This window comes from Microcebus murinus, chromosome 5, assembly GCF_040939455.1.
Source record: "Microcebus murinus isolate Inina chromosome 5, M.murinus_Inina_mat1.0, whole genome shotgun sequence".
Taxonomy (NCBI): domain Eukaryota; kingdom Metazoa; phylum Chordata; class Mammalia; order Primates; family Cheirogaleidae; genus Microcebus; species Microcebus murinus.
In genome coordinates this window covers 28,818,784-28,837,774 of record NC_134108.1, presented here as the reverse complement: position 1 = coordinate 28,837,774, position 18,991 = coordinate 28,818,784, and the positions used below count along the sequence as shown (strand labels likewise).

The following is an 18,991-nucleotide window of genomic DNA, read 5'->3' as shown; positions in this document are numbered from 1 at the left end:
TTTCATTTCAGAATATTACAGGGGTACAAATACTTTGATTACATATATTGCCTTGGCACTTGCCGAGTCAGAGCTACAAGCGTGCCCATCCCCAGAAAATGCATACCGCACCCATCAGGTGTGAATGGGTGTCTTAACCTTGACCCAGGATTTGTCGTCACTGATGAGATTTGGGGCTAAGACATGCTAGATATATTAAACACCATTTATCACAACAGATCCTTACTCATCATCATAATCTGTAAAAGGATTTTTGAAGGATCATTCTTATTACTTTAAGGTTCTTAATATTTTTTAATAAAAAACAGGTCAGAGGAGTTGATATCCAATGTATTCATTTTTCCTTCTAACAAAGGAGGGAAACTAAATATTTGAAAACCTCACTGAAAACTTTAAGTCCAGGCCTCCGGTGACACATAGTTTGTGAGAGGCTGGGTGAAAACAATCTTATTCATCTTCTTTTATTTGCTCTTTACCGCCTGCCAAGAAAACAAAGTTATCAAGGGTAGCCTAAAAGGGGGGGAAAAGTCACTGAGGTCTAGGTGGAGGGTGGGAGGGGCAACCACAACTCCTTGCTAGTGATGTTAGGAGATGTATGAGAATGGATTTTGTGAATAAGAACTGATTCCATCTCCTTCTCTGCTCTTTAAGCATATAGGTCCTGATGATGTAAATCCTTGGGTGAGTAATTATCAGAAAGACAGTGAAGTGTATGCAGCCTTCATGTAGATTAAAATTTGTGCACTGGACCCGGTTTACAAAACCAGTAGGGGAGTTCTTCACCTCGTGCATGTGAAAGATGCCTACCAAGTTGTCTGAATTCATTTGGATCATCTCAAAGCTGTGTGCTCAGGAACCAATGCACTGAATATTAGCCTTTCACTTGCCATAGTGATAGGTTTTCTTTGGTGCATACTAGAGGATACTTTCTCTTTTAAACACACACATCTCGATTATTGTTTCAGGATTATCCATCCTATACAGCCTTTGGCCAAAACCAGTATGCACAGTACTACTCGGCATCCACGTATGGAGCGTACATGACATCAAATAACACCGCCGATGGCACACAGTCTTCCGCCTCAACCTATCAGTTGCAGGAGTCTCTCCCGGGACTGACTAACCAACCAGGTACAGATCTTCACCCAGGTGAAATACTTTTATGTGTTTTGCAGTATCTAGTAGTATGGAGAAAATGGAAATTTCAAAAACATGGCAGAAAGCGCTCATCGTGATGATATTTAATCTGTGTGAGCTTCACTGTATGAGATGGGGCTTTTCTGGCATTTCAGAAAACCCTTCTTTTAGATGTGGGATGGATAGGAGATTTTAATCTCAAAATGACAGTATATGTATCAATATGGAAATAAAAGGTGAATGGACCTTTGACCAGACAAACTTTTGACAACAAAGAGAAAAGTTTTGATATCTTTCTTGAGTATAACTGGCAATATTTCCTTTATGCTGGAGAGACTGCATAACTCCTTCACCTCTGTGAGTCATCAGTGGCTCTAGCCACTGAACATTTCCTACATTCCTAGGATCAGTGTAGGCAGGATCAGTGATGGGCAGTTTAATAATTTTGTCCAATCAGAGCATATTTAAACTCCATTGTATATTTCAGTTATCTGAAGCTTGCTGTATTGTTGTTGGGATTGTATTTGCTGAACATATTTGACACACCGGAAGTATTTAAAGTTAAAAGCAAGTTTAATAGAAATTCTGCATAATTTCAGTCAAAATTCCAGAACTTTTTGTAGAAAAGGTTGAGATGGTTCTAAAACTACAAGGAATTAGAATAGTCAAAACAATTTTGAAAAATAAGAACAAAGTTTGAAGACTCACATTGCCTTATTTTAAGATTTTATAAAGTACAATAATCAAGAAAGTACAGTGTTGGCAAAAGGATAGATACACAGAGCAATGAAACAGAATGGAGAGTCCAGAAATAGACTCATACATATACTGGAAAACTGGTTTTTGACCAAGGTGCAAAGGCAGTTGAATGGAGAATGAATAGTATCTTCAACAAAAGGTGATGGAACAATTGAACATCCATATGCAAAAGAGAATAGAATTTCAACTCATGTCTCATATGCAAAAATTAACTCAAAATGGATAACAGAACCTACATGTAAAAACAAAAACTGTGAAACTTCTAGAAGAAAACATGGAGGAAATCTTTGTGACCCTGGGCTGCATAAGGATTTTATAGATAGGACAATACACACACAATATGGAAAAGAAAAGACAAATTAGGTTTCATAAAATTAAGAACTTCTGCTCTTTAAAAGACACTGTTACAAGAATAAAAAGACAAGCCACAGATGGGGAGAAAATATTTGCAAAACACATATCTGATGAATGACTTGTATCCAGAATATATAGGGAACTCTCAAAATCACTACAAAAAGTGAGGTTAATAGCCAGGCATAGTGGCATAGGTCTCTACTCCCAGCTACTTGGGAGGCTGTATAGTGGATCACTTGAGCCTGGGAGTTCAAGGCTACAGTGGGTTATGATTGCACCGCTGTACTCCAGTCTAGGCGACAGAGCAAGATCCTGTCTCTGAAAAATAAAAAGGAAGGAAAAAATGAGGTTAAGAATTTTTGTAAATATCATGAATGTGTTCAACTATATTTTCTACCTTCAGTTATTTGCAAGATCCAAATTCATCTTCGCTTCATTTTTATTCAGCTTTGGAAAGGAAAGAAAATAGGGAAACATGGTCACAGGACTGTAAATTCTTTCCAACTGGACCAGTGGGGCCAAGATGATTCAATGCCAGAAAACGATTATTTATCTCGTGCCTATTAGGTATCAGCATGGTGCTAGAAACGCCTATTTCAGCAGTGAATGAGCTCTCTGCACTCCTTTAGCTTCCATTTAACAAGCAAGACAAAGATTAAGCAGATAATTACAATAATGCATATTGCAAAAGAGAAAATGGTAGATGATATGGGGAGTATTAACAAGTGAACTAATTTGAGCATAAAGAAGAAACAATGACACTGATATTTTAAACAGCAGCCAGGATATGCTTATGTCATGGGTGGTAACATTCCACGGATAAAATGGTAACATTCCTTATTTTTGGTTCCCTGTTCTGAGTATCATCTTTAACTATAGACCTAAGGAAAACTAGTCTAGAAGATAGAGTTTTTTTGGTGCCTTACTTTTCAGTTGCTTTCCCCTTATCTTCCTTTAGATCCTCATACCTGTGAGCACACAGCCCCTTTGAATTTCTGGTCCTGGTCCTGCTAGAGCTTCTTATTTAGGCTTTCAACTATCTCAGCTTCCCCGAGCACCTGTATCTCTTGCAGGGCCAGGACTACTGTAAGGGCAGTAAAGCACTGAGGGCACAAAATTTACAGAGGAACTCATTCTCAGGGCCCTTAAATGCTGTGCCCTAGCGCCTGGGTGCCTCACTCATTAGTCCCAGCCTAAATCACACGTCCCAAATCTGCCCTGATCGTCTTTGAGTCAATACTTGTATTTCATTAAGGATCTTACCTTAATTCAAAGAATGAGTGATTTCAGAATCCTTGCTTTACAAGTAGTGGAGATACCTTAGGTAGGGAGATTACTGACAAACTCTTATCACAATGTGGAAGGTTTTTCTCAATGGTGAAAGCTTAGGGGAAAACAAGGTGGGGTGTGTCTCTTCAAAAACAACACAGTAGAAATGTCTGATCATCAGGGTGTCACAGACTGAATGAGAGACAGGAACAGCAGGGTGTTTTTGAATTTGCTGAACTACAGCTGCCATGAAGGAAAACCATTTGTATGCTCAGGTATGATAGCTGCTGGGCAGAGCTTTGCGTAAAAGGTTGCTTCTGCTTTAATTTCCATGCGATCCTAACACAGTTTCTCTGCAGGAAAGACACTGATGGTTACTTTCCATTCACTAAAACATAATCAGTATTGAGACTAGCTATTTTATTTGTATTAAAAAATCCCAATTGCAGGCAGATAGATATTCTGAATGTGGGACTTTGAATGTGACATATTCACATGTGGCATTTGTGTATTCACTATCAGAATGCTGCTATTTCTTCAGGCTTCCACTGGGTGCTGATGCCAATAAATATAGTTTGACACAATTTTCAGATTTTATTAGACTTTATGTAGAATTTAAAGAAGAAATTATTTCTCCATATAACTATATTATTCTGCCAAAATCATAACAACACACATGCTTGGATTTTTAAAGAATTCGGTGACCTCAGACCTTCAGTCAAGGTAGTTCCAAGTTTAATTTTGCCTTTTCAGATCTGGCATTCATAAAAAAAAAAAAAAAAAAAACAAGTTTATAACTGTGGGATTTTTCTTTATTATTGATGGAATCCTATGTATTTAGTTTAAGGGTAGGAAAAGTATTTCCCATTGACCAATTCTGCATTTTGAACCTAAAGCAGAAACCTAAGAGTTAAATTCACAATTTCTCATAGAACGTTTACTGTTGACTTCCATTTTTATAATAAAAACATAACTTATGCTCAATAAGAGCCAGCTGGTTGTTGTGATTTAGAGATAAGCCTAATGAAATAAAGTCAGATCTAAATATCCAAAACTTACAAGGTGCAGTTATTCATTGCCATGTTGATTAAAGGATAATTATTTAATCATGTGTAATGGTGGGTTAAGAAAAGCCTAGGGCAATTGGTAATGACTGATATTATTTGCAAATAGCATTCAGTTGTTTTACTTTACCTTATTAGGTAGTTTGACAATGGATTTAAAGAAACATTACCATGCTGATTAAGAGCAGACATTTTAATTCATTATCTTTATAAAGATTTTTTTTGTCTTTAATATAAATTTTATATTAGGTATATTATATTTTTGATTTATACTCAGAAAGTTTGAGGACTGATGAGCACATGAAGATGAGAGATATTTGACGGCTTCTCCTTTTGAAATATTTTGAACATCTTTAAAATTAAATGTAGTTAGTAATCTGTAACAATATTATGCTTTATTCTGGGACCTTAATAAACATTACAATACAGTAGCTAATTGAACTTTAACAAGTGCTCCAGAAATGTAAAGGATGTAATAAGATCATTTCTCTCTCTGGAAAGAAGCCACTTTCAAAAGCAGAACCCCAGCAGCCTTTTCACAACTTCATGGTTTTTCACGTGACTGGAAGCTAACTCATCTAATTGAAACTAACAAGAGGATTTAGATTGAAAGGATGGACCACACTGAACTGCTGTACCAGTTGACATTTTCCCCACCTGCAGCCTTACTGTGCCCTTGTGCAATTACCTGAGTGAAATTTGGCAGAGGCAGTGGAATTAACAGCTTTCTCCTTTAAAAAAAAAAAAAAAAAAAGTGTCAACAAATGTTTAATGACCAGTTGAGCTCAAGTTCCTTGTTTTACCCTTTATCAGAAGAAAGGATAGAACCTTCAGAAGGAATAGAGGTCAGTACAATTCTACCTGGATGATGAAAGTAGGAGCCCAGATATATCACATGCCCTCTACAGGTTGTGCTCTTTTACTTCTATGAAGTTCTTTCAACAAATTCCTTGGCCCTCCCTCGCACAGAAATAGCATAATCTCTATATAAATCTTTTTTAATTTATTTTTTAATTGTCAAGTAAAAATTGTATATACAGGCATACATGGGAGGCATATATGGGAGGCACCTGTAGTCCCAGACACTCAAGCAACTGAGGCAGGAGGATCACTTGAACCCAGGAGTTTGAGTCCAGCCTGGGCAACATAGTGAGACCCTGTGTCTTAAAAAAATATTGTGTATATTTATTGTGTATAACACTTTGTATTGAAACATTGTGAAATGGCTCAATTGAACTAATTAACATATGTATTACCTCACATACTTATTTCGGGGGTAAGAAAAATATATTCTCCTAGTAATTTTTGAGACTACAATATGTTGTTATTAACAGTAATTACCATGTTGTAAATTTATTCCTCCTATGTAACTGAAATTTGTATCCTTTACCAACAGCTCCCTAATTCCCCTCCCCATCCCCACAGCCCCTGGTAACCATTATCCTACTCTCTACCACTATAAGTTCAATTTTTTTTTTTTTTTTGCACTGTACATAACATGCAATATTTGTCTTTCTGTGCCTGGCTTATTTCACTTAACATAATGTCATCCAGGTTCATCTGTGTTGTCCGAAGCGACAGGATTTTCTTCTTTTTCAAGGCCGACTAGCACTCCATTTTGTACATATGCGACATTTTCTTTAGCCATTTCATCCACTGATGGATACTTAGGTTGACTCCTTATGTTAGTTATCGTGAATGAGGCTGCAGTGAACATGGAAGTACAGATATCTCTTTGACATACTGATTTCCTTTCCCTTCAGTATGTACCTGGTACTGCCAGATCATATGCTAGTTACATGTCTAACTTTTTGAGAAGCCTCTGCACTGTCTTGCATAATGGCTGTGCTAATTTACTTTCCCACCAACAGTGTGCAGGGTTCCTTCCCCCACATCCTCTCCTACACTTACTGTCTTTCTTCTTGGTAATAGCCATTTCAACAGGCGTGAGATGGCATCTCATTGTGGTTGTTTTAATTTGCATTTCTTTGATGATCAGTGGTGTTGAACATTTTTTTCATATGACTGTTGGTCATTTATATGTCTTCTTTTGAGAAATGTCTTTTCAGATTCTTTATCCATTTTTTAAGTGGATTATTTTCTGTGATTGAGTTTGAGATTCTTATATATTTTGGATATTAACCTCTTCTCATGTGTATGGTTTGCAAATATTTTCTGCTATTCTGGTAAGTTGTTGTGACTCTTTTGATGAGCAGAAGCAGATCTAGGTTTGAGCTTTTTGTGACCTGGTGAGTCAGTTGCTGTTTGCATGATGAAGTATAGCCATATGGTGAAAGCAGAAGTTCTGGAATCATAGCAATGTTGCCACACACAAACTATTTAATTTTGGTAAATTAATTAAGTCCTACATGTCTCCATGTCCTCCATTATTAGATGATAATGAAGGGCCTAATTCACTGGGTTGGAGTGGAGTGAGGTTTAAACTATATATATATATATATATATATATATATATATATATATACATACGTATAGATATATATATATATAGTTTCATACTAAAGAGCTCCAACAAATCAATAAGACAAAGACAGACAACTCAATATTTTAAATGGGCAAAAGATTTAACAGTCATTTCATTAAAAGTGATATCAAATGGGCAACAAACATATGGAAAAGTGTCCTCCATAATTATTCATCAAGAACATGCAAATTAAAGCCACAATGAGATACCACCATGCATGTGCACCCACAATGGTTCAAGTTGAAAAGACTAATAATACCAAGTATTGGCAGCGATGTGGAGCAACTAGAACTCTCATTGCTGGTAAGAGAGTAAATTGATACAACCACTTTGGGGGAAGCCAGTGTCTGTTAAAGATGACCATATGCCTTCCCTCTGACCCAGCAGCAATCCCATTGCTAGGTATAGATTCCCAAGAGGACTGAGAGCTTATGTCCACAAAGACATGTACAAGAATGAATATAGCAGCTTTACTTAAAATAGCCTATAATTGTGAATAACCCAAGTGTCCATCAACAGAATGGATAAAGTATAATATACATACATGATGAAATCCTAGCCACATTAAGGAAAGAATAAACAACTGCTCCAGGCTATAATGTGGATGATCTCACAGGCATAATGAGCAGTGAATGAAGCCAAACACATGTTTCAATAAAATTTTTTTAAAGAACAGTGCATAACACTATTCATATATGCATATATATGTATATAAGAACATATATATGCAAACTAAAAGTTTAATAAATGTGGACCTACTCTTTATAGTTTTCAAAAAAAAGCTGTGCATTTATTTTCCAAGAAAATGCCTCTGCCCATGTTTTGTCCAAATTCTTAGAGCTCTTTTAGGATCCTTCAGTAACTTGAAAAGAATCAATGGGAATAAAGTCTTATGTTTACTGAAACCCAGACACTTCCTATGGCCACAGTCTTTCCCTGGCCTTTTCTGCTCTTTTCACCCCCTCACTGTGACAGCTGTGGGATAGCAGAGTCAAGTGGCTTCTGCTAAATGCCTTCTTTATGGATCTAATCTACAATCAACCACCCATGACTAGGATTTTGCAAGTTTTTGTCCCTTCAGTTCTTGCACTGTGGCAAGAAGGAAGCTGCCTGATGATAGTTAACACCTGAAAATGGATCAATAATGAATATAAAGAAAGGTTTTATGGAATAGCATCCAAAAAATTATTAAAAACTTGCTTAATAAATGAGAGCTAATTTGAATCACCATTTTATTTTAATGTGTGAGATATAGTAATTAGGAAAATTTTGTTTCAAAACAGAATTAAAAATGGAAAAAATTTCAAGTGCTTTTATTTAAAAGTTGCTGCGTGTTCACGTACCTAAAGTGTCATTTAATGCCTATGCAATAAGCTAAAACCCTATTTTCTGTAAGACAGGGCTATGTTCAACCCAATAACTAAAACCTTTCCTATTATCCTGTTACTCTCACCCAGGCAATAACAGAGACTCATGCAATGAACTGTGCTACCAAAATTTTTAGAGCAAATAGTATTTGGAGCACAGACATATTTTTGATCCTGCCCTGACATGTACAGTATTTCCCAAAAGAAATGTTAAAACCAATAGAAACAATTAGAGATTAGCTATGTAAAAATTATTGTTTCTCAGAAAAAAAAAAACATTGCCTAAGTTTATTCCGATTTGTTTATTTAGATTAATAACTGCTTGGCTGCCCTCAGAATTATTTTATTTCAATTTAATGATAAAGCATGATAGTCATACTATCATTATGTTAAAAAAGTATGTAATTAAAATTTAATGCAGTTTGCCATCTGGCTCTTCTAGAGATTTTTACTTTATACATATGATTTAAATTTAAATTCTTATAACTTATATTTATCCTTCAGTTATCCAAAAAGATAGCGATTATTACCTATTATTATACAATGAAACTGAGATTCAGAAAGATTCAGAAAGATTTTTCTGAATTCAGAAAGATTCAGAAAGATTTTTCTGAATCTCAGTTTCATTGTATAATAATAGGTAATAATAGCTACCTTTTTGGATAAATGGTAAAATGCTTGAAGTCACACAGTAATTCTGACTCTTTGACTTGTTATATTGTTCCTCACGGTCACCTCAGTTTCTCCTAACAACCCCGCTCACAGGTTTGCCACCGCTCAGTACTTTCTGCCTCCTAAGATACATTGTCACTGGCTTTAGATGTGTCAGAATCTTAGGTATCTGTGGGACATGCAGAAGTCAACTAGATAAAAGGTCTGAAACTTAAGACGTGTCCTGGTTGCAGGTACAGATTTGTGTCTGCATCATCATATGTAGGTCATTAACATATGAGAGCTTTAAATGACCCACAGTGTGGGGAGTGAGAAGTACAGTGATCAGAGGATGGAATTCTTAAATACCAGCTTATAAGGAATAAGAGAAGGACAGTAGTTCATGTCTCGCAGACAGAGAACGACGGAAAAGGTGAGAGAGATTCTAGAACGAGGAGAGTGGAAGGGCATCAGCTGGCAAATAATGGTTCCGAGGAGGTGGTGTTTAAGAAGATTGAACACAGCACAGAAATCCAGAAAGAAGAACTGAGTCTGTCTATTGCTATTGCATTTATCAATGAGGTAGTTAGTGGGGAATCTTAGCAAGAATATTTTTACTAGCGTTTTTGTGACATGAAGCTAGATTTTGATAAATCGCATGTCAAGAAGTGGAGACAAATGTGCTATCTAGTACTACAGCCACTGGTCACATGTGGCTATGGAAAACTTGTAATGTGGCTACTGCAGATTGAGGTCTGCTGTAAGTGCAGAATATTCATGAGATTTCAAAGACTTAGTATGAAAGAGAATGTAAAACCTATCATTGACAACATTTATTGATTATATGCTGAAATGATAACATTTTAAATATATTGAGTTAATTAACATATATGAATAAGATTAATTTTTACATCTCTTTTTTTGTTTTTTAATGTGGCTGCTAAAAAGTTTAAAATTATATATGCAGTCACATTTGTGGCTTACATTATATTTCTGTTGGACAGCACTGGTATGCACTATTGTTTAAGTTTATTGTTTAAGTCTATTGTTTATTTGAAAGAGAAGATAGTAAGCACATAGTATCTCAATGGGAAATGCAAGGCCAAAGGAAGAACTTTTAAATTTGTCAGGGGCTCCTGGAAATGGGACAGGTTGAAGGAAAGATGTGAGAGGGTTTAACTAATGGACCATGATCCCCTAACAGGTGAGATTGGGGAGTCAAGGTTACAAGTACAGGGATGGGTTTGATCCAGAAGGACACGTCTCATTCTCCAAACTGTGACCCAAAAATTGAGGTGAAGATAGATCTAAATGGAGATGTAGGTAAAGTACAAACAGGAATTTAAAGGCATATGGAGTATATAGATGTTCAGGGTTAATAGATCATATAGATTAAATCTAGGAGGGATTTTTGTGTGCTTGGGATTATAAATCTTTCTTTTTCATAAGGAGGTTCTATCATATAAGAATGTCTTTGTTAAGATAATTAATAATGAAGACTCATACTTGATCTAAAAATGAAGTGCTATTCTTGACACTTATGTTATGTTATTTATAGGGGAGTTTGATACGGTGCAGAGCCCCTCCACACCCATCAAAGATCTTGATGAGAGAACATGTAGGAGTTCTGGATCAAAGTCCAGAGGAAGAGGCCGGAAAAATAATCCCTCCCCACCTCCTGACAGTGACCTGGAGGTATGCCTACTTATTCCTAAAGAGTGTAATATGATGCTTTATTTTACTGAATGATATATTATATACCTTGCAGTCCCATTAAGTTTCAAACTTTAAAAAAAGACATATAATTGAGTGGACATACTTTGTCATAGGCATTTTTCAGCTCTGAAGTTTGAGAGTTTATCCATTATAATGGCAAAATTAAAAACAAAAACAAGTTAAAAGTGATATTGCTTTGCAAATTCTAGGTCTGAGATAATGGCATCTTTTGATCCAAATTGGCACAAATGTTTTAAATGAAGCCATTGTTTGTGGGATAATTTTCTGAAAAACACTATATTTGATAGTACTACCATAATGAAAGGCATCTATATGAGTCATTAGATTCAAAAAGATAAAAGTAATCTCTATGGAAAGACAAAGTCATCTTCTGAAAATAGGAAAAATTTTAATCATACATTAAAATTTTTATATCTGTGAAAATTTCAGTATATGTCACTTTTTCTGCTTGAGAGCTCTTTTGAGATACAGATGGACTAATAAGCAGGTTGACTTTTATTATAAAACATCAGTAGAAACTATTCTTAATCATAACATGTTACTTCTTATGTAACCAAATACTTTAAGAAAAAAACTAAATCACCAGACTTAGTAAAATGAAGCATCAGCCATTTGTGCTTCTTCATAAGAGATAATTTCCTTCACCTGAACAACAGCAAGTTTAAATCCCTTCTAGAATCTGACAGGTGATATGGTTGAGTGACCAGGCTGGGGAGCCTAGCAAACTACGAGCATTGGCCCATTCTGGGAGATGTACCCATTCCTGCCATGTGGGAATGTCAGCTAACCTGGCCACAACTTCTGTGCCATCGTCAAAACCCTGAAATTTGTGTGAAATTGCCTAATTTTGAAATGACGCTAAATAATATGAAATTTTTCAAAACTCCATGCAGGTCAAACAACAAATTTGCTGGCCCAATCTGACCCAAAGCTCCACATTTTGCAATTTCTGTTTAGGGGTTATTTATTGATTATTTTAAATATTTTTTAAAATTTAATTCTTTGCATAAATTGCAAAATTTTACGAATCCATGAAATGTAAAACTTTAAAATACATAGAGTTTCAAGCACACTTCTGTCATAAAGTCCAAATGTGTCTTTTTGGGGGATATTAACTACAAGTAAATGTTTGCATAAATTTATTCAAGTTAGGACCTTTGACTTTCAAGCTTGTTATTATTTCTATCACTCTTGCTCTTCAGATTTTACAGGAGTTAGATTCAGCAAATTTGAAAAACAATTCATGAAGTAATAGGGTTATTGTCTATAAAATGGTATCGAGATGATATCCAACAATGAAGGGAAATGTTTTCTACTTGTAAAGAGATTTCTGTTTCTGTAAACTTTATAATTTTTTTATATTTATTTTTGTCTTCAGCGTGTGTTTGTCTGGGATTTGGATGAAACCATCATTGTTTTTCACTCACTGCTCACAGGATCTTATGCACAGAAGTATGGCAAGGTAAGAAATCAAGAAATTTTACTTTAAGAAATTGTGTTATAATTTTATTTTGTTCAAAAATCAAGGGCCATTTAAAAATGCATTTTAAGTGTTTTTATTGCAGTCTGTCAGATTTTTCTCTTCATTATCTATTTCCAGTGGCTTATTGTTCTTTAATATTTGAATTGGCAAATTTACCGAGATAATTAGAAATTGAGTTCTTTTTTGTTTCTTCAAAACGACTTTAGTTTTCTACATGAAGACCAAGCTTCTTATACTCTCACATAATAATTAAAATTTTTTTTTTTTTTTTGTAAATTGAAGTGGACTTTAAAACATTATCAAATCACATATTATCCCATTGAGGAAATTTAAGAAATTGTTTGAACTAATTTGTTGCATCAACTGTTGCTACAGAATGCTGTTTGAAAGAAGCAAGTAATCTTTCATCAGATTCTTTGGATTTATGAATGAAAGTTTTTCTGTAACTTTAGTAAGCATAGGAACAGCAACTGGGCTAACAGCCTCCCACACACACAAAGTCAGTGACAGATGGGCTCATTTTTCCCCTGCCTTTTTCTCTTGTTATTGTTTTTGCAGTAAGCTTCTTAGAACAGTGCTGTTACACACCTTCGACAGTGCTTCCCCAAAGACTGATGCAACCGCAACAGGTTTTTTGGCTGGAAACACAATTGTTTAGGCCTTAACTATCAATTCAGAACAGGTTGGCCTGCCTGCAGTTACTGTAGTCAAAGTTGTCTCTACCTTTGGTTCCTCTGTATATACATTTACAAAAATGTCTTGCTGTGTCTTTATTTATGTATTTATTGTCCCATTATTTGATAGTCTTATGTCAGCTCAGCATGCAGTTTTTAGCAACAATGTTAAGCCTTGTTTTCTAGACAGGTAATGATGAATTGTGTTCGAGTATATCTTCCTAAATTGCACTTTGGGTGAATGTGCATTGTTGTTTGTTTTTCAATATAGGTAATGGATGTTGCTAAACAGATAAGAAAGGTTAACAATGTTGTTTAACAACCATTTACAAGAAAGAGTCTTAGCCCCTTCATCACAATTATCATCTAAAAAGTCTTCTGCAAAGCAAGATGTATACATATCCACCAGACATACAAGACCCTCCACTGGGATAAGGAAAGAAAATATCAGAATGAACACACATATACAGACGCACTTGTGTATTCCTACTTACTAATTTTTATTATCTGTTTCATAATGCATATACTTTATATCTTAGTTAGGTCTGCTGCTATAACAAATTACCATAGACTGGGTGGCTTAGACAGCCAACATTTACTTCTCACAGTTCTGGAGGCTGAGAAGGCCAAGGCCAGCATGTCAGCAGATTCAGTTCTGGTGAGGGCCCGCTGCCCGGTTTACAGGTGGTGGTCTTCTTGCTACGTCATGGAAAGCAGAGAAAAAGAGAAAGCAAGCTCTTGTGTCTTTTTATAAGGGCACTAAGGCCATTCAGGAGGGTTCCACCCTCATGACCTATTACTTATAATTACCTCCCAAAGGCCCCATCTCCTAATGCCACCACATTGAGGTTAGGATTCCAATATATGAATTCTGAGTGAGCACAAACATTTGGTCCATAGCATAAATGCACATGATTATAATTTATAAGTAAATCACCATACAGAAATTTGGAGTGCATGCTGAAAATTCTATTACTGATGGAGTACACAATTTAAGAAGTTTCCAGACACTAATCTAAAAGATTTCTTCTGTAACAGTATCAGCTTATCAAAAGTACACAGTAAATTCTGTTGAACTGATTGTAATATTTTTGTGCAGCTAAATTTATATTATGTAAGTGTTTAAAATAAATAATCTAACTTGAGTACATGAACCCAAATAAAGATCCCTTCAAAATAGTCACCATTAGGGACTCTACCTAAATATACATGCTATTCCCGTTGTGAAAAATGAGTGTTGGTACTCACCGTTTGGAAATATCTTTAGACTTTCAGTGTGTTTTCTGACTTCCAATCTTCATCCTTTTGTGGTAATTTTGATCTTTAGAAATACTAAGATCATTTGGAACCAAGGCAATGGATAAGGAGCATGGTAAAAATGTCACTATATATATTTGTTTTCATTTTGCCAAAAATACCATAGAGTGATGAGGCTGCTTTTCTCAATTGACTCATAAACGGGCTCTAAGAGCAATTCCAAAAGCTAAGTTCCCAAACTTCTCCCAGCACTGGTGCATCATTGAAACAAACATCGACTCCCTGGAGGAGTGCCTGGACGTGCAGCACTCGTTTCAATGTACAGGTTTCATTATTTCAGAGTATTGTCTAAAAGGCTTTATTCAAATACAAAATAGACATGTTCTCCATGCTTCCAGAAGGTTAAGACAGCAGAGAAAACGGAAAGAGGGGAGCAAAGTGAGGGGAAGAAGGAAACTAACCTTTATTTAGTGCTCTGATGTGCTATGCTGTAACCATCACAAGGGGTAGGTTGTTCTCCCCACCCTATGGGCGAGGAAACATACTCAGAGAGGTAATAAAATGTGTGCACAGTCGCACCACTAGTCAGTGACAGAAATGAGTCCTGGGGCTCCGGACTCTGACTCCAAAGCTCATGTTCTTTCTGCTGTAGCACATTACCTGGCCTAGGCAATTAATCTATCGGGAGTACGATATGAAAGTGACATTTCCTAAGAGGAGTAAAGGCAATTAGTGAGGTACTGTGTAGGCCATTGTGTGAGTTCTTTTTTAAGTTGTAAATCATTCAAATTATCTTCTCTCAGACACTTGGGATATTTTTTCATCAAGAGGTAAAACTTAAGGAATACTCAGTGAAATAGAGTGTGGCAGGCAGTGATCAGTACCTAGTGGAGATACAGAGTATGAAGAGAGTCAAGGTGCTATTGGAAGGGTGTGAAGAGGGTAAGCTTTCATTTGTAGACTACCTGGCATGTGGTATAGCCTGTGTTTAACATTTTAGAAGCAATAGGGGTGGTGGTTAAAGGCAAGAGCTTTTGAGTTGGATAAACTTAAGTTTGAAAATCAAGTTCGGATGCTTACAGCTTTCTGACTCTGGCAAATTAATTAATTCCTCAGTCTCAATATCTGTAAAATGGGAATAGCAACATCCATAGCAAATAAGAATTAAAGAGATAGCATGTTGGCAGGGCATAGCAGAACATTTGGTGTGAATTAACAACTCAAAAAATAAAAGTAGCTACTGTTGGTCACTTTTACAAACCTTTATCCCATTTAATTCTCACAATTACTCTGCTGTAATTTATTGTGATACAAGGTTTATGGATGAGGAAACCAGGATTATGAGGGTTTAAGTAACCTGACCAAGGTCACAAAAATGACAAATGCTGGTGCATATATTGGAAACCAAGTCAGTTTTATAACAAGTCCATGTTCTTTATACTCTCTGTGTTTACTGGAAGGATGTCTAGTAGAATTGATTGGGTTGAGCGAAGTTTTTTATTCAGGGCAACCTAAGAAAATTAAAGTAAAAATTTTTTTAGGCTATATGGTTTTCTAATCAAAATAAAAACACCCTTACTGAATTCCATGAAAAACAACTCAGATTGCCTTATTTATTGAACTACTGTTGACATTTTTCTAAAAGTCATTTTATCATTGACATTTTTCTTAACGTCAGTAAGGAAACGGGCATTGCCTTTTAGCCAGTATGACATGAATATCTTGGCATATTGCAAAGTGTTTGGTAAGGCCCATCTTGTGAAGCTGCGGGCCACGTGCAGCTCAGGGGTCCTTGCATATGAGACAGAACGGATTTTGGGTGGCTTCAGCTTCACCGCAAACCGTAAAGGAAAATGGTCAGCTGGAAGGACCTCCTGTGCCTAAGGGCAAGTCATTTGGCCTCTGATCCTGTTTCATCTGCAAATGGTTATAATCCATCTCCTTCCTCCAGTTACTGGGTGGATTAACTGAAATAATGTAACTATATAAAAATGACACTCCACTAGGAAAACTATCATCCACCTCCCTGGTCAGAAAAACTTAAGTAAAAAATATACATTGTTTCCCCCAAATGAGAAATGACTAAAGACAGATGTTTTCAGACCTGCAGACAGTCAGTGTTAACTCTTACAATGCATGTGGTGGTACTGCAGTGGCCTCCATACGGTGAGCTGGAAGCCTGGCCTCTAGGGGGCAGAGATGTGAAATCATCTTCCTGAAATTACCACACCTACTGACATACCTACCTGTCTCTCTTTTTCTCCTACCACCCATAAACAGTGGACGATAATAAGTACCATTTTGACTTCTTGCAGTGTGCCTGGCACTTCGATGAGTGCCCTGCTAAATGCCTTCTTTCTTTGGCTTTCACCACCACCCTGTGTGATTGGGACCATGTTACACAGCTCGTCCGTGGCATGGCCAGTGGAACCCAGATCTCTTTGACAGGTTCTTAATCTCTCTATACACTTTTGTTCTTGTATTTTCCCCCACAACCTATAAAAATAAAATTCCTGGGACACAGTGATATAGGCATGCCATTTTACTTATAAATCCCCCTATAGAATGAACATATGTGTTTTCATTTAAAAAAAAAAAAAGCACTTTTGGAAACTTCTACTTCCATTTATAAATAAATAATGTGAATTTTCCAAGGATCTTCCTAATGTGTTATCACTTTTTGACTCTTTTCTGTTGTCAGCACTCTCTCTTCCCAAGCAGAACCATTCCTGGACATTCCCCGTAGCGGCGGGCGAGGTGCGTCTGTGTCCGAGCTCTGCTGCAGTGAGGCTGGTGATGGGTTTTGCAGCTGAGCACCAGTTGGCGTGCACAGTTTTCAACACTACAAAACTCTACAATAAGAGTTTGTAAATTTGACAAGATGTAGGCCAGGAATCATCCATCATCTGTTAGAGTTTATGAAGATTATTCCTATTCCCTGATTAATTGTATATGTTATTTTACCTGATAAGTTGCAGTAATTCCTTTTTTGGGGAGAATTACTGGCGAAGGAAAGTAAATAAATTGTGCTTTAGGGATTTGGTTCATTTCAGAGCATTAATGTATCATGTGCTATGAAGCTATGATTCTCTGAAGTTATTCCACCGTAAAGATACAAAGGAAATAGCCCAAGTCAGGGGAAAAAAAAACTCAAGGAAAAGTGAATGGTTGCCTTGTAATGTGGAATTAAAACTCAGGCTCCCCAAACTACTTGGTCATTTTAGACAACATCTTATATAAGAGCAGTGCTGGGGAAATAATATGTTCACTGGGATAAATCAATTGGTTATTTTATATTAAATAATCTACATTCATTCATGTAGAACAAGACTTCCAAAATAGCACCAGCTGAACTCTAAATAATAGGGTAGTCTTGAAGATAAATACTGACTTTAGTGTATGTAGACTTCAGAAAATCAATGTGATTTTAATAGGAAGTGCAGAGGATTAATCAAGTCTTAGAACCACGGATCTGAGGCAACTCTAATGGCAGTGCTAGCACCAGGTCCATTAGCCGCTCCCTCTGCCTTTGGAGGGAGAATGGACCCGAGTTCAAATTCTAGCTCCACTTCCAACTACCCCAGTGACCTTGGGTAGTTTATTCAGCATTTGTGATTCTTAGTTGCCTTGTATATACAATGAGGAGAATAATAAAAGTAACAATTTGATTATGTGAGTTAAATAAGTTAATGCCTTAAAACTCAGCACATTCCCAACCACACAGTAAACATGCAATAAACATAATCTGTTTTGTTTTGAGAAAATATGAAATTTGGCAAACTGAATATTTTCTAAAGGAATCTGCGTATTATATTTGTATCTCTTGTTTTACCTCATAATATGAGATACTCAGCTCAGTATTGTAGAGAAGTGGCACTATGCCAGTGTGACTAGAGAGCAGTTTGGGGAGGTTGATATAAAATGAATAAGTACTGAATTTGCAAGCCTCAAAAAATGCATTGTGCTTTTCCTGATTGCTCATAATATGTTTGATCGCACATGCTTGGGATGTGCGCATGTGTATAGTGTGCACCTAAATGTAGGATATAAATATAAAAATAAAGCCAAATCAGGACAGAGACAGTTCTCAAAGTCTATCATAGGGAGTTTGGGAGTCAGTGCTGCCTGTTGTCTCTTCTTTCAGAGTTTTGTGTTGAGTATACGTTTATTTAGAGAAATCAGGTTTTTTTTTTTTTCTTTTGGATTGAGTGGCTCTAGATGATATCATAAATAGCCAGATATTTTACTAACTTTTCTTTAAGCCCAACCTTACAAAGTTATTGTTGGCAGTATGTTAGAAAAGGCAAAAGAGCTTTATTAAATTGAAGTTAAAAAACAAGAAAGATAATGGTAACTAATATCTTAAAAATACAAACTTCTAGAGAAGCCTTCTATAACCTGCCCTGAAATTTTCAGTCTCTTTTATCTCAGTTGATGATCATTCAATCTCACATCTTGGGGAGGTGGAGGATTATATCATTAGCTTCCCTTAAGTTTCCTTAAATCATCATCAACTCTCCTTTCCCTAAATTTTCTCACCCGTCCTTTTATAGCTGCCTTCTCACATACCGATCCCCTTTCTCCATAAATGCTACGTTGGCTGTGTTCATTTGCCATCTCTGCAGTCCCACTTTTTTCTGAGCCCTGTGTTTTCTAGTTCAGCCTCCAAGGTCAGTTTCAGCAGCCTGACTTTTTCCTTTCCATCCAAGTGCTCTGTTATACTATTGCTATCTACCACTGCTGTCATTCCCCTT

General features: G+C 36.3%; 1 protein-coding gene across 7 annotated transcripts in view; it reads left to right on the top strand.

Annotated features, from left to right (window-relative positions):
- Nucleotides 1-18,991, top strand: part of EYA4 (EYA transcriptional coactivator and phosphatase 4) — a 246,187-nt gene that overhangs the window by 199,648 nt on the left and 27,548 nt on the right. For 4 of the 7 annotated variants that reach the window (XM_020287211.2, XM_020287207.2, XM_020287208.2 and 1 more), the window contains 3 exons: nucleotides 966-1,131; nucleotides 10,645-10,781; nucleotides 12,202-12,285. In XM_020287211.2, coding sequence (XP_020142800.1) covers nucleotides 966-1,131; nucleotides 10,645-10,781; nucleotides 12,202-12,285 — 387 coding nt within the window. Of the gene's footprint in view, nucleotides 1-965; nucleotides 1,150-10,644; nucleotides 10,782-12,201; nucleotides 12,286-18,991 lie in introns of all 7 variants that reach the window. The other 3 variants (XM_020287203.2, XM_020287204.2, XM_020287209.2) reach the window with 1 other exon arrangement.